At 37.7% G+C, this 26,350-nt stretch overlaps 1 protein-coding gene across 1 annotated transcript in view; it reads left to right on the plus strand.

Moving 5' to 3' along the window:
- Window positions 1-26,350, plus strand: part of FAT4 (FAT atypical cadherin 4) — a 233,005-nt gene that overhangs the window by 195,215 nt on the left and 11,440 nt on the right. Inside the window, exons 9-13 of the mRNA XM_044302251.1 lie at window positions 92-4,441; window positions 7,125-7,229; window positions 14,767-15,074; window positions 19,455-19,540; window positions 21,015-21,194. Of these exons, the coding sequence (XP_044158186.1) occupies window positions 92-4,441; window positions 7,125-7,229; window positions 14,767-15,074; window positions 19,455-19,540; window positions 21,015-21,194 (5,029 nt within the window). The remainder of the gene's footprint in view (window positions 1-91; window positions 4,442-7,124; window positions 7,230-14,766; window positions 15,075-19,454; window positions 19,541-21,014; window positions 21,195-26,350) is intronic.

Below are 26,350 nucleotides of genomic sequence, written 5' to 3' on the forward strand. Positions count from 1 at the left end.
ACAGATTTTTAACAGCATGTCTATATATTGTTTATGTTACTATGTCTTGATTATTGTTTGCACTCTGAATATTTGTATTTTTTTCTCTTAGATTCTTTTGTGTTTGCTGTGACTGTGACTGATGAAGATATTGGCACAAATTCAGAGCTTCACTTTTCCTTAAAAGGCCGACATGCAGACAAGTTTCACATTGATCCACTACGTGGTGCTATAAGGACTGCTGGACCAATAGAGGGATCTTCGGAGATAACATTTTCTGTCCAAGTAAAGGATGGTGGTGTTAATTATAAATCAGATTCAACCACTGTGACTGTCAGGTTTGCTAACAAAGCAGACTTCCCCCAGATCAGAGCCGATCAGACAACATTTGCATTTTCAGAGAATCAAGAAGTAGGAACTTTAGTGACAACAGTCTTTGGCTCGTCTACAAGAGGTGGAAGTTTATCTTTTTACATTGCCAGTGGTAACTTTGGCAACTCTTTCCATATTGATGAATTGAATGGACAGCTTTACATTAAGAACCCATTAGATTTTGAAACCATTTCAAAGTATGTCCTTTGGATTGAAGCTAGAGATATGGGATTCCCACCATTCTCCTCTTATCAGAAGATAGAAGTTAATATCTTAGATGTTAATGACAATGTGCCACAATTTAGACAAGATCCATTTGTTGCAGAAATAATGGAGAACCTGTCACCTCGCAGGATACTCACAGTTTATGCGAAAGACAAGGATAGTGGATCCAATGGTCAACTGGATTATGCAATTGTTGATGGGAATAAAGATAATTTATTCAGTATAAACAGGGTTAGTGGTGAAATAAGAAGTACAAGAGTACTGGATCGAGAAAAAGTTTCTCAGCATATTTTATCCATCAAAGCTTCTGATAAAGGGACACCTGCCCAGAGCTCAATAGTCAAAGTAGTTATCAATGTTTTAGATGATAATGACAATGCACCAAGATTTTCTCAGATATTCAGTGCATCGGTTCCAGAGAATGCGGCTTTGGGCTATGTAGTTACTCAAGTCACAACGTCAGATGAGGATTCTGGGGCAAATGCAATTAGTAGGTACACAATTACAGATAGTAGTCTTCCTTTCCACATAAACCCCAATTCAGGTGTGATAACTGTAAGCAGACCAATCAACAGAGAAGATACCGATCGTTACATTGTTCGAGTCTCTGCTCATGATTCTGGGTGGACTGTAAGCACCGATGTTACAATATTTGTGACTGATGTGAATGATAATGCTCCACGATTTAGTAAGCCGTCCTACTATTTAAACTTTCCAGAGACAGCAGAGCCTGGAGTGAAGATTACTCAGGTTTTAGCATCTGATCCTGATGAAGGACTGAATGGCCAAGTGTATTACTTCATCAAATCTCAATCTGAATTTTTTAGAATCAATTCTACAACAGGAGAGATATTTAATAAGCAACATTTAAAGTATCAGAACCCTAGTACATCAGGAAACATTAATATTAATAGACACAGTTTTATTGTCAGTGCTTCTGACAGAGGTAGTCCTCCTCTCATGAGCGAAACCACATTATCAATTAACGTTGTTGACAGCAATGACAACCCCCCTAAGTTTTTACAAAGCAAATATTTTACTCCTGTAGCCAAAAATGCAAAAATTGGCACAAAACTAATTAAAGTTACAGCTGTTGATGAAAAAGACTTTGGATTGAATTCTCAAGTGGAATATTCTATGTCAGCTGAGAACTCTGGTGGAAAGTTTCATATCAACAAAGACTCGGGATGGATTAGTGTGGTCTCTTCTTTAATGATGGATTTACATAAAAATTATATGATTAAAGTTATAGCAAAAGACAAAGGTAATCCTCCACTATCATCACAGGTAATGGTTAACATTACCGTAACTGAGGAAAACTACCATACACCAGAATTCTCCCAAAGCCATATAAGCATAACTGTCTTGGAAAGTTTTACAGTGGGAGCAGTGATCAGGACTGTATCAGCAAGGGACAGGGATACTTCTATGAATGGAGTGATCACATATAACATAACGGCAGGAAATGAAGCTGGTCTCTTTGCTATAAACACTTCCACAGGTGCATTATCTTTGTCCAAAAACCTTGACTATGAAGCGTGCCAAAAACATGACTTAACCATCAGTGCTGTCGATGGAGGATGGGTTGCTAAAACAGGTTACTGTGTTGTAACAGTACAAGTTAAAGATGTTAATGACAATCCTCCTGTTTTCCAGTCAGAATACTATATGCCCAGTGTCATGGAAAATGCTCCGAGTGGCACAACGGTTATACGTCTGAATGCAACTGATGCAGATTCTTCACCGCATGCAGTAACAGCTTATTCCATACAGTCATCAGACAGTGACCTTTTTGTAATTGACCCAAACACTGGTGTGATCACTACCCAAGGTTTTCTGGATTATGAAACAAAGCAGTCTTACCACCTCACTGTGAAAGCATTCAATGTTCCCGATGAAGAACGCTGCAATTTTGTAAGTGTTACAGTCCAGCTTCAGGGAACAAATGAATATGTACCTCGATTTGTATCGAAAATGTATTATTTTGAAGTTTCTGAGGCTGCTCCGAAAGGCACTCTAGTCGGGGAAGTTTTTGCAAGTGACCGAGATTTAGGGGTTGATGGGGAAGTCCACTATTTAATTTTTGGTAGCAGCAGGAAAAAGGGCTTTCAGATTGAGAGAAAGACGGGGAAACTATATGTTTCTGGTATTTTAGATAGAGAAAAGGAAGAAAGAATCTCACTAAAAGTCTTGGCAAAAAATATTGGCAGTATTCGTGGTGCTGATATAGATGAAGTTAATGTTAACGTCACTGTACTTGATGCTAATGATCCTCCTGTTTTCAGCTTAAAATTTTATAATGTTCAAATCAGTGAAGGTGTACCCCCTGGTACACATGTTACATTTGTTAGTGCCTTTGACTCTGACTCAGTTCCTAGTTGGAGCCGATTTTCCTATTTTATTGGTTCTGGAAATGATAAAGGGGCCTTTTCAATTAATCCACAAACAGGCCAGGTTACTGTCAATACTGAATTAGATAGAGAAATCACACCAATCTATAACCTTACTGTGTTAGCTATTGACTCAGGAACACCCTCTGCAACAGGAAGTGCTACCCTAATTGTATCCCTAGAAGATCTTAACGACAATGGGCCTGCTCTATCTACAACAGAAGGCGAGGTCAAGGAAAATCACAGAGCAGGAACTCATGTGATGACACTGCAATCCACAGACCTGGATCTTCCTCCAAATCAAGGTCCATTTCATTATTATCTCCTTAGCACTGGACCTGCTACCAGCTATTTTAGCCTTAGTCCGGGTGGAGTTCTTACTACAACCAGAGAAATTGATAGGGAACAGATCAGTGAGTTTTTATTATCTGTTGTGACAAGAGATTCTGGTTTTCCTCAAATGTCTTCCACGGGAACTGTACATGTTAAAGTTATTGACCAAAATGACAACCCATCTGAATCAAGGACAGTTCAGATTTTTGTTCATTATTATGGAAATGTCTTTCCTGGTGGCACTTTGGGCAGTGTGAAACCTCAAGATCCTGATGTTTTGGATAGCTTCCACTGTACTTTAACATCAGGAGTTACAAGTCTTTTCAGTATTCCAGCAGACAGTTGTGACCTCCATTCTCAGTCAAGGTCTACTGATGGGACATTTGATCTTATGGTTCATAGCAATGATGGTGTACACAGTGCAGTCACAAATAACGTCAGAGTTTTCTTTACAGGATTCAGTAACGCTACAATTGATAACAGTATTCTTCTCAGGTTAAATATACCAACTGTTAAAGATTATTTAACCAACAATTACCTGCATTTCTTGCGTATAGCCAATTCACAATTGACTGGGCTTGGAACTGCAGTACAAGTGTGCGGGGTGTTTGAAAAGAATAACAGGACTTATGTCATGACTGCTGTGAAAAGAAACAATAATCAGTACGTTAACCCAAGTGGAGTAGGCACTTTCTTTGAGAGCATCAAAGAAATATTATTCCGTCAAAGTGGAGTATGGATAGAATCAGTAGACCATGACTCTTGTGCACATAATCCTTGTCATAATGGAGGAAGTTGTATGAGAAGACTTGCTGTAAGTTCAGGGATTACAGTTTTGGAGAGTGTTCCTGTAATAATAGTAGCAAATGAACCGCTTCAAACATTCATTTGCAAGTGTATGCCAGGATACGAAGGAAATTTATGTGAAACTGATATTGACGAATGTTTGCCACTTCCATGTCATAATGGTGGAACCTGCCTCAACCTAGTTGGAGGATTTTCCTGCAGTTGCCCAGATGGTTTCACAGGAATTGCTTGTGAGAGAGATATCAATGAGTGCCTTTCCAGTCCTTGCAAAAATGGTGGCTTATGCCAGAATTTTCCAGGAGGCTTTAACTGTGTTTGCAAAGCTGGCGCCACAGGTAAGAGACTGTCTAAGTTATTTTTTATTTGTTTAATGTTTGTGTATCATTCTGCAGGTACCACCATTAGCATAGCTGTTTTAAGGCGTAAAAACAGCTTTGCTAATGGGTTGCATCGTTTTTTGCTGACCCATTGTAAGAATCCCTAATCTTGTCCTCAAAACAGAAAAGATTAAGACATGTTATGTCTTCTGGGACTCCAGAAAGGGCATACAGATGTGGATCACATCAGATGTCGTGTGAATGAGGCCTTATGATGATGATCCTGATCCTACTGCAAACTGAAAATGGATAGAATAGTCTGTAACAAATTTCTTATCAGAATGTTCTCTGAAGATCATGTTACTTATCTTGCAAGGGCCAGTAGTGGCCTGTTTAGTTGTATAATGGTGTTAGATAATACTATGAAATGGGCAATAGATGAATTGATTCTAAAATATTATGTAGTAAAAGAAATTGCACTGTGAAGAGCAGGAATAAATTGTACACATGTGAAAGAAGATATGTTCTAAAAAAAAGTTATTTAATATAGATGATACTATACAATTTAGGGATGTCATGTGTGGCATTGCGAAACCATTGACAGTCATTAGATCTTTAGATCTACAAATTCCCCATCCTATTAGACTTTAAATCAAATGTATAGTAGGTGTAATAAACAAGAAGGCATTAACCATGTAGGCACTGTGATAAAATATGTGCTTTTGGGAACTAGGAACATTTTGTGGCTGTAGTTAAAGAACTGAATTAGTCTAATTTACTGCCGTTAGTAAGATCTGCAAATATTATTAAAAGCTGTAGCCAAACATTAAAAGATTTAACTGAAGACTAATTTATGAAGAATCATAGACATGTAGGAAATTACAGCTACCCTAAATTGTGCAAAATGATCCCAAAATGCAGCAAATATGTGAAGTGCATGAATAGTTCTGTTGTACTGTACATACATGTTTGTTGCATATTGCTAAGCTAGAAACATCCATTTTAATGGTAGTAGTTGCCAAATCTGATTGCTGAGGACGTGGACTCCCTGTTGTGATGAGCCAGTTGTCAAACCCACGAGCTGCTGAGTTAGAGTTATACCCTTGCATATAGCTAAAACCTCTTGTTTATAGTGCACACCATGCATATGGACTGTGTTTATAAAGCATGTAATTGGAAACCATCATGACTAACTGAGTCAGACAGTCCTCATCGGTTGCGAGTGAGCCAGAGGTCAGGCTGTCCTGGTATACTAATGTACCAGAAACAGTAATGAAATTATTAATGTATTACTACTATCTGCAAGAGTGTGTCAATGTAGATTGAATATTCTTTAAGCAGAATATGAATCTTTACAATATTTCACCATTTTGGATTATTTTTAAAGTCTCAGTGGATACAAATATTTGACAGATCAGAACCATATTGCTTCATAGAGTCCCTGTCCAGTTCATGACTCAACTTGATGTCCCGTGCATCTCTTATCATATGGAATTGCTATCAATTTATAAATTGGAGGTTAGAATGAAAATCTAAAAAACAAAACAAAAAAAAACATGGTTACCAGAGTAGAAATACATGTAGTGATCAAATTGTCATGATTATTGGCTGCATATTTTATGATATATATATATGTATATATACAGAAATATGCATCTGGATATTTCATAACTCTAGATACAGCTATGTGCATGGAATGACACGATATGATCCTAGACTGTTAAATTATTACACATAACACGTTAAAGCGGCTCTCCGGGCCGTTTACAAAACCCGCCTTTTCTTCTGCCATGTGGAAGAAGGATAGTTTGGTTAATACTTACCCGTCCGTCATGTTGCTGATGCCGGCTCAATGGATGAGTAAGCATTAACCCGTCCATTGTCCCAACCAGACGTGTTCCCTTGTCTTCCTGTTCAGCTGCATTTACTATTATGCAGCTGAACAGGAAGACAAGGGAACACATCCAGTTGGAACCCAAGCAGAAGACCCGCAGAAGAGGGGGCAGCATCGGCTGATGATAGACAGGTAAATATTTACCAAACTATATTTCTTCCACAGGGCAGAAGAAACAATGGATTTTGTAAATAACTGTAGCTATTTTCTAATTAATCACAGTCCATAGACAGACTAAAGTCACAAGTGTTCATAAGTACTTGAGTAAGCATGTCCAGTGATCAGTCAACAACTGAGCAAATACTCATTTGTCACTTATTACATTTTACTTGGGCATAAAAAAGATTGCTTGTCAGCAGCACATCTCCACGTGTAAACAGTCCAGCTGACACCACCACTAGAGCCATCACCGATCACAAGAAACAGAACCCCTAGCCCTGCTGCTCCATTCATCTCTATAGGATTTCCGGAAATAACTAAGTCCTGTACTCAGCTATTTCTGGAATTCCCACAGAGTTGAGTGGAGTCGCAATGCACAAGCTCTACCGTTTGTGTTGTTCCTTTTGGGGGGGCCCCATGGAGTACTGGGTTCCTATTCCCATGACTAGTGGAGGCCCCATGGTTAGAACCTCCACTGATCTAATTATCATCCCCCAATCTGTGTATAGGCGACAATTTGCCACAACTGGAATATCCCTTTAAGAGATGTTTAGGTTGAATTGTAGTGAATTGGGATATGCTATACAGTGTTCCTGACTTTTATCTGACTTATAAAAATAAATATCCACTGATTTTTTTCTCCTTTAGGTAAACTGTGTGAATCTGCCATTAATTACTGTGAATGCAACCCATGTTTTAATGGGGGATCTTGCCAAAGTGGAGTGGATGGATACTACTGCCAATGTCCTTTTGGTGAGTGTTCTTACCTTTCCTCCGCCTTTATTAATCCATATTCACCCCTTATTTGATATCTAGATATTACAAAATACTGCAACAGACCAGATGAACAGACAAGTTGTGCTCTGAAAAGGAGTAGAGAACTGGGGTCTGTGATAAGAAGTCAGGATTCTCAATCTTACATAAACTGCCATCCTAAATTTATTTTCAGTAGATTATAAAATCATTCATTGACCCATGTTTTGTTGAGGATGTGGGGAAAGTACTGGTATTTTTATACATATCTGGTGGGCAATCTAGAGTTAAAACAGATTTCTGCTTAAAGGGGTTGTCTCACTTCAGCAAATGGCATTTATCATATCGAAAAAATTAATACAAGGCGCTTACTAATGTATTGTGATTGTCCATGTTGCCTCCTTTGCTGGCTTCATTCATTTTTCCTTTGCATTATACAGTACACTGCTCGTTTCCATGCTTACGATCCTGCAATCCATCAGTGGTGGTCGTGCTTGCACAATATAGGAAAAATCCTCTGCCTTTCTGGTGGTCGGGACCGTGGGAGCGCACATAGGCTGGTGCTTTTTCTTGTAGTGTTCAAGCACAGTCACAGCTGCTGGATTGCAGGGTGGTTGTAACATGGAAACGAGCATTGTATAATATGATGGAAAAATTAATTTAAGCCAGCAAAGGAAGCAATATGGGTAATAATATATTGGTACGTGATTTGCATTAACTTTCTCTTCATGATAAATTCTATTTCATGAAGTGAGACAACCCCTTTAAGGCTCCTTTGCACAGGCCAACCTTGCAGCAAGTTATTGGGAATGAACCATTTGTTTCTTATGATTGCCTGCTCATGAGAAGAGGTGAAAGCTGCATTTACATGCAGCAATCATCTCCTCTGTATCCTAATAGGGAATCATTAGCATGATTTGCTGCCCAGTAATGATGATTTAGGTGATCACAACAGTGATACGTTCACCCGATGAACAAGTGTTTGCTCCTTAATAAGGTGATCAGTGGCACCTTTACACAGGGCAATTATCAGGAACAAGTGTTCTTAGGAATGCCCCTTCCTAATAATTGTCCTGATCATTGACCTGTGTAAAGGGGTCTTAATGGGTGAACCATATAAACAACCCTTAAATGGTATTTTTAGCAGTTTTTGCAATCTCTCTGCCTTCCTTAGAAAACCAGTCATGTTGCTTCTTTCTGTGGCTTGCAGGATTATGTCCAAACATTGAAAGACCCATTTTATGCCAGCATGCCATAAATGGATTATGGCGGTGAGCAAAGTGAAGACACTGGAGAAATATAGGACTCCCTATATAAATAAGCTAGTACATGTTACAGCACAATGGTTATACTGGCAAGTAGAACAGTGAAAACCTCTCTGGTATTAATAGTACAGTGCATGGGGCTCCAGAACACCCAGTGCCCTATGGTTAATAAAAAAGAAGAGGGATAATTAATATCATTTGGTAACTGAGAAAGTACAGTATACGTTTTTCTCATGTTTGTTATGGGAGTGGCTGTGGAACCACAGTGTCAACCAACAGATTTAGCTTTAGGCTACTCCTGAGGACATTATCTTGTCAGTCCCCTGGTTTTCACCCTTTCACCCATGTACAGGAATCTGGACTTTGCTGCAGGGGAACCACCAGGCTACTACCTCCTGAAGTAGTCTGTGTGTGATTGACAGCTGACCCATGGGGGTCAAGAGACACCAGTGCAGAGCACCAAGGGATCCGGCTAAACCGTAATCAGGGACAGGCCTTGGTCAGGGCAGGCAGAATATGGGCAATCCGATAGTTTGATGTCAGGGCAGGTAGTGGATGGTCAACATAGAGATCAGGCACAGGTCAGGCAGCAAACGGTCCGAATCCAGTAAAAGAGTAAAACAAAACTTATATTTGATAAAGCTCTTCTGTTATTTTATTCATATTGAAGAGGTCTAGACAACTCTGTCTCAGATTATGGGTCCTCTGAGACAAACTGTGTGGAAAGGTTTGTTATATCTTACAAAATGTGAGCTCTTGCAATCAGCTTTGATCATTGAAAGCAGGGAAACAATTACAGGGAAGCTATTTTAACCAATGGGAACTCATCTCATCTACTGTTTTCAGCTGACCTATTGTGGTCCTAGGGAGAGTTGCAGTGGATATTGCTATCAGCTTTATAAAACTTGTAGTACCATTGAAATTTCACATTGTCCTAATATGGTATATAATAAGGGCATAACACATTTTCCAATATGAAATGACACATACATTCCAAGTAAATACCTGACAAATTATGTCTGTGATGATATAGAATAGGTGTACATGGTAGTAATTAATTTAATTCTAGACCTGGATAGCTTTTTAACTACAATCTTCCCATCTTTGCTGTACAAGTAAAAATTGAACTCAACCATTCAAAGCTCTGTCCACAGTTCAGAAGTAAAATAAATGATGAAGTCTGGGAGTTTCAGTATCACCTTTATCACTGCTTATCCTTAATTTTAAATAATAGGAACTTGGAACCAGAATATTAACAATGTGCCAATAGGATTGACCGTTGGACAGAAATCAGCTGAGAATGTTAAAGAAAGTTGTCTTTAAACAATTAGAGCAATGTCTTCATACATCTTGGAAGACACACTTGTTTCCACTCTCTTTGAAAGCCAGAGATATATTTTCTCATAAAGCAGTTACCTCATAAGTGTTGGTGTGTTCCTTCCAGGTTTTCCATGAAAATGCAATCTAATTTATTAGCTTGGTGATCACTGCAGCATGAAAATAGAAAATTCAGTCAATTAGTTATCTTGAAGATGTTATTAAGGCTTTAAAGTGTTGGCTAGGTTTGAAAACAGTTTTGGCAGCCCCTTTACTGGACCTGTGGAGGAAAGTGTACTTGGGGACATGTCACTGTTTCGGGGCGAGTCATTGGCTGCAGAGGAACATGTGACCACAGTCTACTTCTGAAGTTGACAACAGAGAACCGAAATACAGTGAACCATAATATAGGAGCCATAACCCAGTGGCGGGGAGTAGGTAAGTATACTTCCCTCCACAGGTCCAGTGAGGAAGGGGGACTGCTAAAAATTCTTTCAAAGCTGAACAAACCCTTCAAAAAAACTGGGGAATATATTCAAGACTGAAGCGACTCCTATAAAACTATCCCCCAAAAATTTATAAATGTAATGTTTTTTCCCTTAAAATGCAATTCAGGGTACCACAGTCAAAAACACATTTGAACCAGAAACGTTCTATGATCCTGTTCTTAGTGAAAGGCAAAAAATGTTCGGGGTGGGTCAATATGTAAAAATTTTAAATCAATGAGGGAGCCCATAGCAACCAGTCAGATTCCACTTCTTTATACTAGTTTTGATAAATCTCTTCCAGTTTGTGGAATCCACAAATAGCCAAATTTTATCCAGCAACAATGAAGAAAACCAATTTATTTTACACAGTTAAAACCATTTCTGTGGTCAGCCCCTCCCTGGTTGCTTTAATTGACAGGATCAGGCAGTAGGAAAACAGTGAGGGAGGGGCTGGCCACAGAAATGAGTGGAGCTTGGGTGCAACAAGAGCAAAGATGACACCCTAAGTGCACTAAAGGCCTAATTTGCATATTAAGAAAAAGTATAACTCAGGAATGAAGCCTAAGGTCAACAAAAGAAAAACGGTGTTTTAATCAGGTGAACCACAGCTATGTGTCTATGTAGAGAGTTTTTATAGGGAGGTCACTGGTAACAGATTTCCTTTAAGAGACCTGTGTGTAAACGTTCATAAAAAAAATACTGAATTACCCAATCCTAAGGATGTTTTGGCATCGTAAGAGTGGTGCTGGTTCCTTCTGGTTACTGTTCCATCCTGTCAGGTAGAAATAGACCTTCTTATACTGTAGCTTATAGCCTGCTTATGATATTCAAGCAAAAGGTTGCCTTAAACCAGCCCTGCACCTGTTAGTAAATTAGGTAAATTCATCTGTCACCATAAATAACCCTATTAAACCAAGGATACTGCCTGAGAGGGTTTATCATGTTGAATAAAATGAGCCCTCTGTTGCTGCAAATGAATGTACCATTGTACCATAATTAATACTTTTATTTTTGTGCAGATGAGGTGATTGGAGCACCAAGGGGCTGGTTAAGCCCCTCTGAGCACCTCTTCACCTCCTCCTCTCCCCTTTTGCAACTTCCATCTCATGGCCTGATTGACAGAGCCAGGCATTCTCATTTTTTGGATGCCTAGCCCTGAAATCTCATGCTTCTGCTGGTGAGATTCCATACGAGAACTACATTGGGCTATTGCCGATGGCTGGCGACCACGCAGATCTGAGATCAGGAAAATCCTCCTGAGATCAATAGGTGCTCAAGCTCTAAGTATCTGTTCACATCATCTGCAAAAAAATAAAGGCAACAATTATGCTGCAATGGTACATCCTTTTGCAGCAACATAGGGCTCATTCTAGTCACCATGATCAACCCTACCAGGCAGTATGCCTGATTTAATAGGGTTTGTGACAGATGTTCTTGAATGCATAATTCAAAATGGCAGTACATATTAGTAACAATACACTATACTGCTATATTCAACTGATTAATACCTCAAGAATATGTCCACAAGGTGCTTGAAGTGCATTCGAATATCCTTGACAAAATCCACAAGTTAAATGCAGATTTTGTTGCAGAATAGCCATGGATTTCACCCTCAGTTTATGGTGGAAATTGTAGTATAGAGTAACATGCTGCTGATTTAAAATCCGCACTACAGGTCAATTTACATTGCATGTTCTCTTTTACAACGTTTGGATGAGATTTCTTAAAATCTTCATCCACTTTGATGGTACCATGAAATGCTATGGATTTGCCTGACACACTTAAATCTGGCGCGACAAATCCGCAGCTCAGTCTTGTGTCGAGGAACCCTTAGGTTCACAGGTTTGTTTCCCACATACTGTACACCAAATAGCTTTAAAATATTGGCCTAGGTACAATTGATGTTTTCTGTATTTGAAATTAATCACACTCAAAAGCCTTGTTCTTTTGAATCTATTTTTTTATTTTAACCATAAATGGATCCTTCTCGGTGGCGATCCCACTATTTACATTGGTTATATATACAGTGAGTTGATCGAGCCATATTTAAAGAAGTATAGCAGCATATTTTCCCGTTAAAGATATCTCAGACCTCTACATTTCCAGATGATTCTGCTTTCAAATTTTAACTAGATTATTTGATACAGTTCACAAAAATTTATAAGGGGAGGATTTAAGGTTTAATAGTTCCATATAAAAAGGTAAGCCAACTTCCCTAACCTTGCGTGTATCATTACAACATACATTTTTGGATAATACACAAAAGAAGAGATCAGGCACAACAAATTTATACGAAAAATATAGCAGCTTCAACTTTCTGGCCTGAAATTCTTCCTCTGGTTTCCATGTGAAAGTAAGGTGAAAACTCCAGGAGAAATGAAAGACACAAGATGATTAATGAAGTGAAGGAAGCCACATTTGACTTGCATACAAGGGAATGCAAGCTGTAATATCTTCGTGAAGCCATCTTTCATCTCTAGTACATGACTATGGGTCAGTTATTTTGATGGTTAGTCGCTTTAGTCTATGACCCACCAACTCCGCTCAGTAAGCATTTCTGTATGTATAACCTAGATTTCTACTATTGTTGTTCGTGTGCTTCACTAAATTATTTAAATACTGTAGCTTTTCTTTGGAGAATATTGTGAATGTGACCCTTAGGACTTTTGCACCAAGGTAGTTCTGAAGTTCTGGACAGTTGATGGATCGCCTATTCCACCTTTACATAGATAGCAGGAGCCTGCGGTGGAACACTACTCAACCCAAACCTTTTTCTTCCACTGAATGCATTTAAAGAGTAACTTTTAAAATTCAAATTTTATTTAAAAATGTCCCAAATGCCCTAAAATAAATTTTCTAATATACTTTATTCATTGATTTTGACTTTTTACTAAAGAAATTTGCACCTAAAGTCCTGATTTCAACTGCTCTTTAAATTCACTATTCTAGCATATGGCTGACTTGTCAGCGGTGTACGGAGTACGGACTCCGACTTGTACCATGGGGCCGCAGCGAATGGTGTATGGGCCGGAGCACACGCTACCGCTCCTGCCTGTGCCCCCTGAGGTTGGCTAAATGCTGGCATAGCACATCAGTACCCTGTAACAATGTGCTATGCCAGGATTAGCTAAGCGGGCTCCTGCGTGTGCCCACTTCGCTAACCTAAAAGCTGACATGCAGGATTTTTAGCTTAGCAAAGCGGGCATGGTGCTTTCAGATGGCATTGAATTTTGTGGTGACAGTTTCTCTATAACTTATCCTGAGAATAATATGATAATGTCACATGGATGAAGTCTTTTTATCCAATAAATGTGATTTTATTTGCATCTTTAAGAAGTGTGCTGCAAATTTCTGGACTACGAGTCCTTCTGTGAGCACATTCAGCAACGCAAAGATGTGCAGTACCATTGCTACTTGAACATAATTCTAAAAAGACACCAGTGAGAGAATAGGAAATTTGTTTCTCGCAGCTTGGTGTCTCAGCTGGTAGCACTGGTGTCCTGTGTTGGAATCCAAGCAAGGGCAAAATCTTCAGTTCACATGTCCTCTCTTTGTTTACCACACCTAAAAAACATACTGATAGCTTTCCAGGTTCCTGATATTTGTAACCTATTCTCAGAATGGGTCATTAATATCCTCAACCCCCAAAATCATTTGTTCTCTGCAGCCTCCGGCTCTGGAACTAGCATTTTCAATGGAACAGAAAGCACAGCTCAATTCAAAGTGTAGTGGCTGTGCCTGGTTACTGCCGCTCAGCTACCAGGGAAGTGAGTGAGAGCTAAGGTGCAGTAACCAAACACGGCCACAGAGATGTGCTTCCAGTTCTATTCAAAGTGCTAGTTCCAGCGCTAGAGGTTGCATGGAACGGCTGATCAGTGAGGGAGTGGGATGTTGGACCATTACCAGTCAGCTATTAATAAGGATAGGTCTTCAATAGCGGGAGTCTGGAAAACCCCTTTCATTTGGAATTTGGATTTTGAGGTACCAATGTGAATGATGATAGTCTCTCTACAGTGTTATATTATATACTGGTGCTTTATAAATAAATATAATAATAAGGGCTCATTCAGACGGCCATATGCTGTCCACAAAAATGCGGATCCTTTTTTTTGCGGACAGTTCAGCATGACCGCAAAAAAACTGATTGCATTCAGTTTTTTTGCTGATCTATAGACTTCAATACGGCAATGTCCTGATTTTCACGGAAGACATGTTTAATTTTCTTGCTGAGCCGTGCAATGGAAGAATAGTGCCTTATAGAAGTAAATGGGACAGCATCTAATCCGCCAAAAAACGGATCCGCATTTTTGCGGACAGCATACGGCCATTCGAATGAGCCTTAATAGCTAGGTGAAACATGACATTTTTAACAAGCACTTTCAGCAATTTTGCTTAACACCATGAACAGTTTTGGATCAAATCTATAGAAATATACTTTAACACCATCATTTTTTTCTCATTATTTAGGTGTTTTTGGAAAACACTGTGAATTAAACAGCTATGGGTTTGAAGAACTATCCTACATGGAGTTTCCCAGTTTGGATCCCAATAATAATTATATATACATAAAGTTTTCTACCATTAAATCTAATGCCTTGCTGCTGTATAATTATGACAATCAGACTGGTGATACAGCCGAATTTCTTGCTCTGGAGATAGTGGAGGAAAGACTGAGGTTCTCCTATAACCTTGGTGGTGGAACGTATAAACTCACTACAATGAAGAAAGTATCAGATGGACATTTCCACACAGTGATTGCACGGAGAGCTGGAATGGTAATTTATTTTATTTTCAGTATCTATTGGGAATGTGTCAGATATATCTGCCATGGTCCTTTTGATGTTATTTAGTTCATATTTGCTTTTTTTATCTGCTAATATCTGCATTAACAGATAGATGGATAGAGTAGATTTGTATTGCAGAAAGATCGATGGATGATAGATACGATAGATAATTATTTATTCTCTGTTTCTGTCACATGTACATACGGACTAGAACAGTTGTGGAGACCATCAAGATGATTAATAGCACTATTTAAGACAATTATTCAAACATGTCCTACACTCTTCACTTAGGTTATGATAATGCTGTTTGGTTAACCTTCTCCAGCAATGTTAACACTACTCCCAGTGTTGTCAGTGAGTTGGAGTCATATACATTAGAATGACTATGTTGAGGAATCCTGTATCTGTCTTTGAAAATAATGTTCTTTATCGCCACCTAAAGGCCAAGATGAGGACAACCATACAAGTAGTGTTAAAAGTTGTAATTTTGTTTTCGACAATATACATAATCAAACATAAAAAATTCTAACATAAAATTAAAATGTATTAAATTTGATCTAAATGCACACAGAAATCGGTTCAGGACTATCTTATCTTTAGCCATAACTAGATTATCTCAGTTTTCCTGCAAAAGTCTATGCTATGATTCATTATTCATTTTAAAATATTTGTTGTGTCTGTAACTGTTAACGAATGTATGATGTGATTAAATATATATATATATATATATATATATATATATTTTTTTTTTAACCTGATTAATTAATAACTGTATAGTTTGTTACGGTTAAAGATGAGCAGGTGTCACTGTCTAGTAGACATCTGGGTCTCATCAGCCCCATCTGATCAGTGCAGCAATTATCACCACTTCCTATGTAGCTGAAGAAAATTCCAAAATTGTTTCCTATCTAATTCCTAGCCAATGATTTTGTCTTCGTCCAATGCTTAGAGTTTTTATAGTACATAGAATGCAGCAGTGGACTCCAGTATATCAAGGACGTGGTAACCTCCACTATGGAAAGGTATAGTTAGCTCTAGTATGGCAAGGTGTAGTGACCTCCAATTTGGAAAGGTTTAATGATGTCTAGTATAGAAATGTATAGTGACCTCTAGTACAGCAAAGTGTAGTGAATTATCATATGGCAAGGTGTACTGGCCTCTATAAAAATCACGTGTTGATCACGGCACTCTATCTGAGGCTGATAGGTTTAGGGTGCACGTCTAGGTGCGTTCCTTGCTCCACCTCGCGGAACTAGTAAATATTTCAAATAATTTAGACAGCACTCCAGTATGCGGTTAATGCTTTTTATTTGCCGGACATAAGGGTCCTTTTTTAGGAACTGAGGCAACGTTTCGGGCAAAAACACATGCCCTTCACCAGGCTAGTTGCGTGCATGGATGCATGGAGGGCCGGCAGCTGTACTGGCCTCTAGTATGGAGAGATACGATATAGTGACCTCTATAATGGAAAGGTATAGTGACCTCTACTATGGCAATGTATAATGACCTTCTAGTATGGCATGGTGCAGGGATCTCTAGTATTGCAAAGTGTAGTGATGTTTACTATGACAACGTGTTGTAATTTCTAGTATGAAAAGATATACTGACCTCTACTGTGACACGCTCTAGCAACCTAACCTTTTCTATGACAAAATGTAGTAACCTCTAGTATGTTATAGTTTAGTGACTTCTACTGTGACAAATTGTAGTAACCTTTAGTATGGTAACGTGTAGTGACCTCTACTGTGACAAGGTGTGGTAACCTCTATTATGATAAGCTTTAGTAACCTCTAAAATGGCAAAATGTTATGACCTGTAGTATGGCATGGTGTAGGGACCTCTAGTATGACAAAGTGTACTGTTCTCTAGTATGGTAAGGTGTAGTAACCTCTAATATGGCAAAATATCGGGACCTGTAGTATGGTAAGATATAGTGACCTCTAATACAGAAAGGTGTAGTGATCTTTAGTAACCTCTAGTGTGGCAAAGAGTGATGCTCCTTATTTTTAGTAGGAGCTGACTATTTTTTTCTAATCTTTAGACAACCTCTTTAAAATTTATTTCTGTAAAAGTAAAATGCTAAAAAGAACACTATATTCTATGATTTTGAGGATTCATCAGCAAAGCACACTGCCATAAAAGCAATAAATCTTCAACTAAGGAGCACATTGTTTGGGAAAATTCAATGCCCCAGTGAGGGGTTCATTGAACCTACCAATGATTCTCACTATTGTCTAAACGTAACATGCCCATATCTGCATTAAATTCATCATAAACTGTGTAGTTTTAACATTTCACATACAGTACATATCAATAAATAAGAGATGATATGTAATTTGTGAATAAACCCATAATAAGTAGTCCCTAATGACAAGTGATTCTCTCCAAAGTGAGCTCCTATTAGAGATATCTTTTCCTGAACATTTGGAGTCCACCATTGTGTCATAGACTAGGCCAAAGGGCATATCCTCTGGTACTTTGGCAAGCTAGTCCTACACAGGTTTTAGTCCACGTAGCCTACTTCCTGTATATAAAACATTACAAATGCTTATCGACATCCAGTACACTTTCTAGCATATTTAAGGTCTCATATAAACTCAACTTTTAACCAGACTTAAGGGGGTCCTGTGAGTATGCAAGTCAGTATTTCACAAGGGCTTAGGAAAAAAACATGTTGCGCAAGTAGACTACCCATTTAGTAGGTTGATTTTATTTTATTTTTAAATTTCACTTTTTCTTGTTCTCGCATGCCTTCCAAGTTGCCTGCCTTTAGGCACACACTTCTAATATATTCATTATACATAACTACCTTATGCTGCAACTGGCCTAATAAAAAGTGCAAAGAATAATACATTACAGATGTGTTCGTATCATAGATTGTTCACCTAAATGGGGCACTGATTTTTTTTTTTACTTGGGGCTATTCTATTTATGTCTTGAGCTTTTCTGCCAGTACAAGCAGGTTATATATATTTCTGCCAAGACCAGAGGTCAACAAAAGGCAGATATTTAATAGAATATTACTATGTAGGTTGTACCTGCATAAAATGTTCATGCTATAAAACAGAATCACGTTGTAATGTTCATAGTGACCATAAATACTCTGTAATAATTGGAGTGATCTGCCTTCTCAGCAGATATCAGGTTTTCCCTTTTAACTGTGTAATTTCACTAATTGCATAAGAATGTTACTAGCAGAAGTAGGAGTACCATAGACATATTAAAGTCATTATAGAGCTGAAGACAGGCATTTATGAGGCCAACTTCCAGCATACTGGTATAGCTAATTTTCAGAATTCACTGCAGTAAGAATTCTGACCGACAAGTATTCCTTGGGATATGGGCTGTGCCCTTATGCAAATTAAATTCCATTTTGTTTTCTATGTAGGGAATTGTGGGACCTAAAAATAACAAAGTCGCAATTTTTCTGCCATAAACATTTAGTGAAACTCAATTTCCACATGTAAAACTGCACAATATGTGTCTGTCCTCAACCCACAGGATTTCAAATCTGTCATTTCCTACAGTGCAATGGGAGTTTATGGAAAAATGGTTAAAGCATTAAGTTGTCATTTTTGAGAAATTGCAGATTAGAAAAGAATAGACAGAAGGGGAAAAGGGAGAAATAAAAACACAGCAGATATCTAATTAAAAAGCCACATCCCTTTCAAGTACAATATCATATAGGCCATTTTTATGTTCTACAAGTAGGTACATCATCATGATCTATTTGGTGAGATTCAAGAGATGGAAATAAATATTCTTACAATAATGAATATTCTTTGCATATTAGTTTCCCATGGAGTATTGCCAATAATTCCTCATACCATGGACTATTTCCACTAGGTCTCTGTATAGGACTCTAAAGGTCTCTTTCAAGAGATTCAGCACCCCGCCTAAGCCACATTAGCGGTATCTCTGTACTCCTACTCTGTACTGATGAGGGACACGCACCCCGATACAGCAGTCCACAGATGCATATCTGGCCTGGCTATATTCCCTTATCAAATACCAAGGCTTTTTGGAAAGTCGGATCCTGTCTCATAGGGAGCCACTTCTAAGAGTTGGCACTGGCGAGATGGTTCTCTTCCTTGGGAGACCAAGGATATATTATATTGCATATTTGTTTCCCATGGAGTATTGACAACTAGTCTTCATACAGGACTGGTCTTTTTAAGGGAATTCAGTACCCTGCTGAAGCCCCAATAATGAAGAAGAAAAGGATAAAGTACAATTGTCCTATGGCTAGAATACTAGCGCCATCAGTGGCAGTTTGGATTCTGTGAATAGGTATATGTTAGTGGATATAAAATATTGTTATATTTTTTTAAAATGTCTTATAGTAACCCTGAGTATGAATTTGTATTGCAGGCTGCGTCACTGACAGTAGATACTTGCTCAGAGGATCGGGAACCAGGGTTCTGCACCGTCAGTACTTCAGCTGTTTCCAGTGACTGGTAAAGCTCACAATATTCAAAGCATTTTACAACAATGCCAGATGCGCAATTTAGGACAGGGGAAAATATAATTGATTATTTAACCAGAGTAGGATTTTTGTGTTTCTGGAGATCCCCTTGTCTAGATTTCGCCATACCCGGCAAACCTGATCTCGCTGTTAAGTTGTTAATAAGTAAAGACGTCTACTGTCAGTTTTTGCAGTAAAATGCTTCTAAATTTCACAAGATGTTCCCTACAGGCACAGTTATTTTTAATAAGGGTGTATATCCAAGACTTTCTGGCCCCAACCTTCTATTAGATTGCACTTCATAAAATCTGTGACTTGACTGGTTCATTTCAATGAACTGTAAAGATCCCTCCTGTGTCTGTACATGTCTTGCTGAACAGAAATCACATATTAACTATGGGATACTTACCTGATACTCACAATCATTTTTATGAAGTCAATATACTGTATTTTTGCATTACAGCAAACCATCTACAGAAGCTGCATCCAACAACACGTTTCGACCATATTTTAAATAGAAAGTAAAATAATTTGTTTTACTTGCAAAACATATTAAAATAAAACAATTATTCTGTAAATTAAATTATGTAATAAGGTCATATGGACTTTTTACATTTTCCTACATATAGGGGAATACGTAAAAAAAAAAACCACCTCTATATAGGAGATAATATCCTTAAGTAGTCTGTATTGTACAATGCTTTCTAATTGTTTTGGCAACATAGGTAGACTGTGATGCTTTTTAATGCAAAATTCTGCAAAAAAAAAAAAAATGATACTGTGGGAGTCAGTGGGTCATGCATGCAGCTGTACAGCATGTAGTCACAGATGAAAACATCTTTCTAAATATTCTCATTTTCAATAATTCTGGTTGTAGTTTGATGCATGGGAGGATTATAGGGTGTAAATGCACCATAGATTTGTAGTGTATGTGAGAGTTATACATCTGGAGCACATCCCAACGTATATCTTTGATGAATACCTTGGACCTATGCCACTCTGTAGGCATACATTGCCATGTGTTGCCCAAACAATATGCCATTTAGTTTGTTCTTGTTACTTAGAAAATATTATGTATAGACATTTGGAAGTGAAGACTCTCTCTAGTGTATTTTGTTCTCTAGCGTAACTCAGCGGAAAGGGAAACCACTTATCTAGGCTTCCTACTTTAAGTAAGAAGTTCAGAATCCTCCTATAAAGTGTATTCCCTATTGACTTACTTGTACTTATTGACTATTGATATTCCATCTGTTCACCTTCACCTACAATATTATGAATTTACAATTTAATAGTCCCAAAGCATGAAAATCAAGCTTAGTTGAAGTATATGTTACTAAAACTAAGGATTTGTTAAGAAAAAGTCTACTTATCTTCTATCCAGTCTAGACATGAAGGTGATTTATGCTATGGTCATCATTGCTTTAAAAAGTTATTTGGTTTGCAATAATTCTTCTTTCTTGGAACAGGACTCTGGACGTTCAGCCAAACAGAATAACAGTAGGAGGTATCAGATCCCTGGAACCAATACTACAAAGAAAAGGACAAGTACAAAGTCATGACTTTGTAGGTTGTATAATGGAATTTGCAGTGAATGGGCGTCCTCTAGAACCTAGCCAAGCTTTGTCAGCACAAGGAATCCTTGATCGGTATGTTTAAGGGACCACAAAATTTCTAATTAGCTCTCTTTTCTAAAGAGGAGCATTGCATGGCAAGACTCCTCAGATCTACTAAGCCCTGTCCGTGAAGAGAAATAGTACCCCTGCGCCAAATTCATTTCTTTTATACATAACCATACAATTTTTTTTCACATTACAAATCAATAAGGTTCTAAATATACAGCTGTGCTTGACAGTTTGTGAATCCTTTAGAATGTTCAAAATTTCTGCATAAAACTAAAACTAAATTATATTTTCACACAAGTTCTAAAAGTCGACAAAGTTAACCAAATCAAGCAAATAAGTCAAAACTATCAGACTTGGTAATTTATTTATTGAGAAAAAATATCCAGTATCACATGTCTGAAAATGGCAAAAGTATGTAATCCTTTGCTTGTAGTATTTGATGTGAACCCATGTGCTGCAACAGTAAATAGGTTTTTCCAATAATTGGTGATTAGTCATACACATTGGCTTGGAGAAATTTTAGCCCATTCCTACATACAAAACAGCTTCAACTCTGTGTGCTTGCTTCAGGTTCTTCTACACCATTTCTATTGGATTAAGGTCAGGAGTTTGACTTGGGCATTTCAAAACTTTATTCTTTAACCATTATTTGGTAGAACAACTTGTGTCCTTAGGGTTGTTGTCTTGCTGCAGAGTGGCAGAAATGTTCTTTTTGGAGAGCACCACCTTTCTCCTTGCAATTCTGCCATGCACGCCATTATTGTTCAGTGTCCTCTTAATGGTGGACTAATAACCATCAACATTAGTTAATGTGAGAATTTCCTTTAGTTGTCTACAGGTTGCCTTGGGTTTTTTTGTGATCTGGCAGACTATTACCAGACTATTACATACCTTGCTCTTAGTGTGATCTTTGTTGGTCAACCACTCTTGGGGAGGGTAATAATGATCCTGAACTTCCTCCATTTGTTCACAATCTGTTTGACTGTGGATTGAGGTCCAATCCTTTTAGAGATGATTTTGTAATCTTTTCCTGCTTGATGAGCATCAGAAACTCTTCTTCTAAGGTCCTCATAAATCTTCTTTGTGTCATGAGACTCTTCCACAAACATTTTGTGAACATCAGACTTGGATGGATCCCTTTTCTTTACATAAAACTGGTCACCCACATACACCTGATTGTCATCCTATTTATTGAAAACACCTGACTGCAATTTCACCTTCAAATTATTTGCTAATCCTAAAGGTTCACATACTTTTGCCACTCACAGATATGTGAAATTGGATAGTTTTTCTCAATACATTTTGAGTCATTAGCTTAATTTGGTTATCTTAATCTACTTATAGGACTTGTATGAAGATGTTGTTTAAGGTCACATTTATGCAGAACTATAGAAAATCCCGAAGGGTTCACAAACTTTCAAGCACCACTGTACATCACTAATTCTATTTAGAAGAAATTTTCTGTACATTTTCCCCAATATAAATGTTCTGGAAACAATTACAACCCAATGATCATTAATGATACCTTGATTGTGTTATCATAAGCAATGCTTATTAAGTAATTCCTTTTCAGCAGCATAGTTTTTCATTGATTACTTTAACATATAAAAGTGAATTATTTCTGTTTGTTTCAATAGTGTGTTTAGTTTACACCAATTCTTGACTCTTAAACTGGTGGGGGTTTATTTGGCGATTTGAAGATTCAATTCTCTAGTATGTGTAAAGTTGGCCAGGTTAATGTTGGCTGCTCTCTCTGCAATAATTGCAGTTATACCAGGAAATTGGCCTCATATAGCAACATGTAGCCTTAAAAATTATCCCTATGTCCAATAATAATCCTCTCTATATTTAATGATAATTGGCATCATAAACTGTGAATAATGCAGCATAGGAAAACCATTGGCAGCCCTTAGGCTACAACTGAGCTAGAAGTGAACTGACAAAATGAATTAAAATTATGGCCACCCATATTAGTGTGCAAACTAGAGAGATATTCTGTTATTTAAATATTATAACCAATGTAACTACATAAAATGAACGTTCTTAACCCCTTAAGGACCAGGCTCATTTTCACCTTAAGGACCAGGCCATTTTTTGCAAATCTGACCAGTGTCACTTTAAGTGCTGATAACTTTAAAACGCTTTTACTTATACAGGCCATTCTGAGATTGTTTTTTCGTCACATATTGTACTTCATGACACTGGTAAAATAAAGTCAAAAAAATTAATTTTTTTGCATAATAAAATACCTAATTTACCAAAAATTTTGAAAAATTAGCAAATTTCAAAGTTTCAGTTTCTCTACTTCTGTAATACATAGTAATACCCCCAAAAATTGTGATGACTTAACATTCCCCATATGTCTACTTCATGTTTGAATTATTTTGGGAATGATATTTTATTTTTTGGGGATGTTACAAGGCTTAGAAGTTTAGAAGCAAATCTTGAAATTTTTCAGAAATTTACAAAAACCCAATTTTTAGGGACCACTACAGCTCTGAAGTCACTTTGCAAGGCTTACATAATAGAAACCGCAAAAAAATGACCTATTCTATAAACTACACCCCTCAAGGTATTCAAAACTGATTTTACAAACTCTGTTAACCCTTTAGGTGTTGCACAAGAGTTATTGGCAAATGGGGATGAAATTTGAGAATTTCATTTTTTTGCCTAATTTTCAATTTTAACCCATTTTTTCCACTAACAAAGCAAGGGTTAACAGCCAAAAAAGACTGTATCTTTATTGCCCTGACTCTGCCGTTTACAGAAACACCCCATATGTGGCCGTAAACTACTGTACGGCCACACAGCGGGGCGTAGAGTGAAAGGTGCGCCGGATGGTTTTTGGAAGCCAGATTTTGCTGGACAGTTTTTTTGACACCATGTCCCATTTGAAGCCCCCTGATGCACCCCTAGAGTAGAAACTCCATAAAAGTGACCCCATCTAAGAAACTACACCCCTCAAGGTATTCAAAACTGATTTTACAAACTTCGTTAACCCTTTAGGTGTTGCACAAGAGTTATTGGCAAATGGGGATGAAATTTGAGAATTTCATTTTTTTGCCTAATTTTCAATTTTAACCCATTTTTTCCACTAACAAAGCAAGGGTTAACAGCCAAACAAGACTGTATCTTTATTGCCCTGACTCTGCCGTTTACAGAAACACCCCATATGTGGCCGTAAACTACTGTACGGCCACACAGCGGGGCGTAGAGTGAAAGGTACGCTGTATGGTTTTTGGAAGCCAGATTTTGCTGGACAGTTTTTTTGACACCATGTCCCATTTGAAGCCCCCTGATGCACCCCTAGAGTAGAAACTCCATAAAAGTGACCCCATCTAAGAAACTACACCCCTCAAGGTATTCAAAACTGATTTTACAAACTTTGTTAACCCTTTAGGTGTTGCACAAGATTTAATGGAAAATAGAGATACAATTTCAAAATTTAACTTTTTTGGCAGATTTTCCATTTTAATATTTTTTTTCCAGTTACAAAGCAAGGGTTAACAGCCAAACAAAACTCATTATTTATGGCCCTGATTCTGTAGTTTACAGAAACACCTCATATGTGGTTGTAGACCGCTGTACGGGCACACGGCAGGGCGCAGAAGGAAAGGAATGCCATACGGTTTTTGGAAGGCAGATTTTGCTGGACTGGTTTTTTGACACCATGTCCCATTTGAAGCCCCCTGATGCACCCCTAGAGTAGAAACTCCATAAAAGTTACCCCATCTAAGAAACTACACCCCTCAAGGTATTCAAACTGATTTTACTAACTTTGTTAACCCTTTAGGTGTTGCACAAGATTTAATGGAAAATAGAGATACAATTTCAAAATTTAACTTTTTTGGCAGATTTTCCATTTTAATATTTTTTTTCCAGTTACAAAGCAAGGGTTAACAGCCAAACAAAACTCATTATTTATGGCCCTGATTCTGTAGTTTACAGAAACACCTCATATGTGGTTGTAGACCGCTGTACGGGCACACGGCAGGGAGCAGAAGGAAAGGAATGCCATACGGTTTTTGGAAGGCAGATTTTGCTGGACTGGTTTTTTTGACACCATGTCCTATTTGAAGCCCCCCTGATGCACCCCTAGAGTAGAAACTCCAAAAAAGTGACCCCATTTTAGAAAGTACGGAATAGGGTGGCAGTATTGTTGGTACTAGTTCAGGGTAGATATGATTTTTGGTTGCTCTATATTACACTTTTTGTGCGGCAAGGTAACAAGAAATAGCTTTTTTGGCACGTTTTTTTTTGTTGTTATTTACAACATTCATCTGACAGGTTAGATCACATGGTAATTTTATAGAGCAGGTTGTCACGGACGCAGCGATACCTAATATGTATACAATTTTTTTTATTTATGTAAGTTTTATACAATAACTTCATTTTAAAAACCAAAAAATTGTTTAGTGTCTCCATAGTCTGAGAGCCATAGTTTTTTCAGTTTTTGGGCGATTATCTTGAGTAGGGTCTAATTTTTTGCGGGATGAGATGACAGTTTGATTGGCACTATTTTGGGGTGCATATGACTTTTTGATCGCTTGCTATTACACTTTTTGTGACGTAAGATGGCAAAAAATAGCTTTTTTTGCACAATTTATTATTTTTATTTTTTATGGTGGTCACCTGAGGGGTTAGGTCATATGATATTTATATAGAGCCGGTCGATACGGACGCGGCGATACCTAATATGTATACTTTATTTTTATTTATGTACATTTTACACAATGATTTTATTTTTGAAACCAAAAAAAATCATGTTTTAGTGTTTCCATAGTCTAAGAGCCATAGTTTTTTCAGTTTTTGGGCGATTATCTTGAGTAGGGTCTCATTTTTTGCGGGATGAGATGACGGTTTGATTGGTACTATTTTGGCGTACATGCGACTTTTTTGATCACTTTTATTACCTTTTTTGGGAAGTAAGGTGGGCAAAATTTCAATTTTCTCATAGTTTTTATTTTTTTATTTTTATGGCGTTCACTGTGCGGGGAAAGTAACATGACCATTTTATAGATCAGGTCGTTACGGACGCGGCGATACCTAATATGTGTAGTGTATTTTATTTTTTTAATTTTTATTCAGTGATAAATGTTTTTTTTTTTTATCTTAACTTTTTTCACTTTTTATTTGATTTTTTTGACCCAGACCCACTTGGTTCTTGAAGATCCAGTGGG

The sequence above is a fragment of the Bufo gargarizans genome, chromosome 1 (genome assembly GCF_014858855.1).
Source record: "Bufo gargarizans isolate SCDJY-AF-19 chromosome 1, ASM1485885v1, whole genome shotgun sequence".
NCBI classification, from domain to species: domain Eukaryota; kingdom Metazoa; phylum Chordata; class Amphibia; order Anura; family Bufonidae; genus Bufo; species Bufo gargarizans.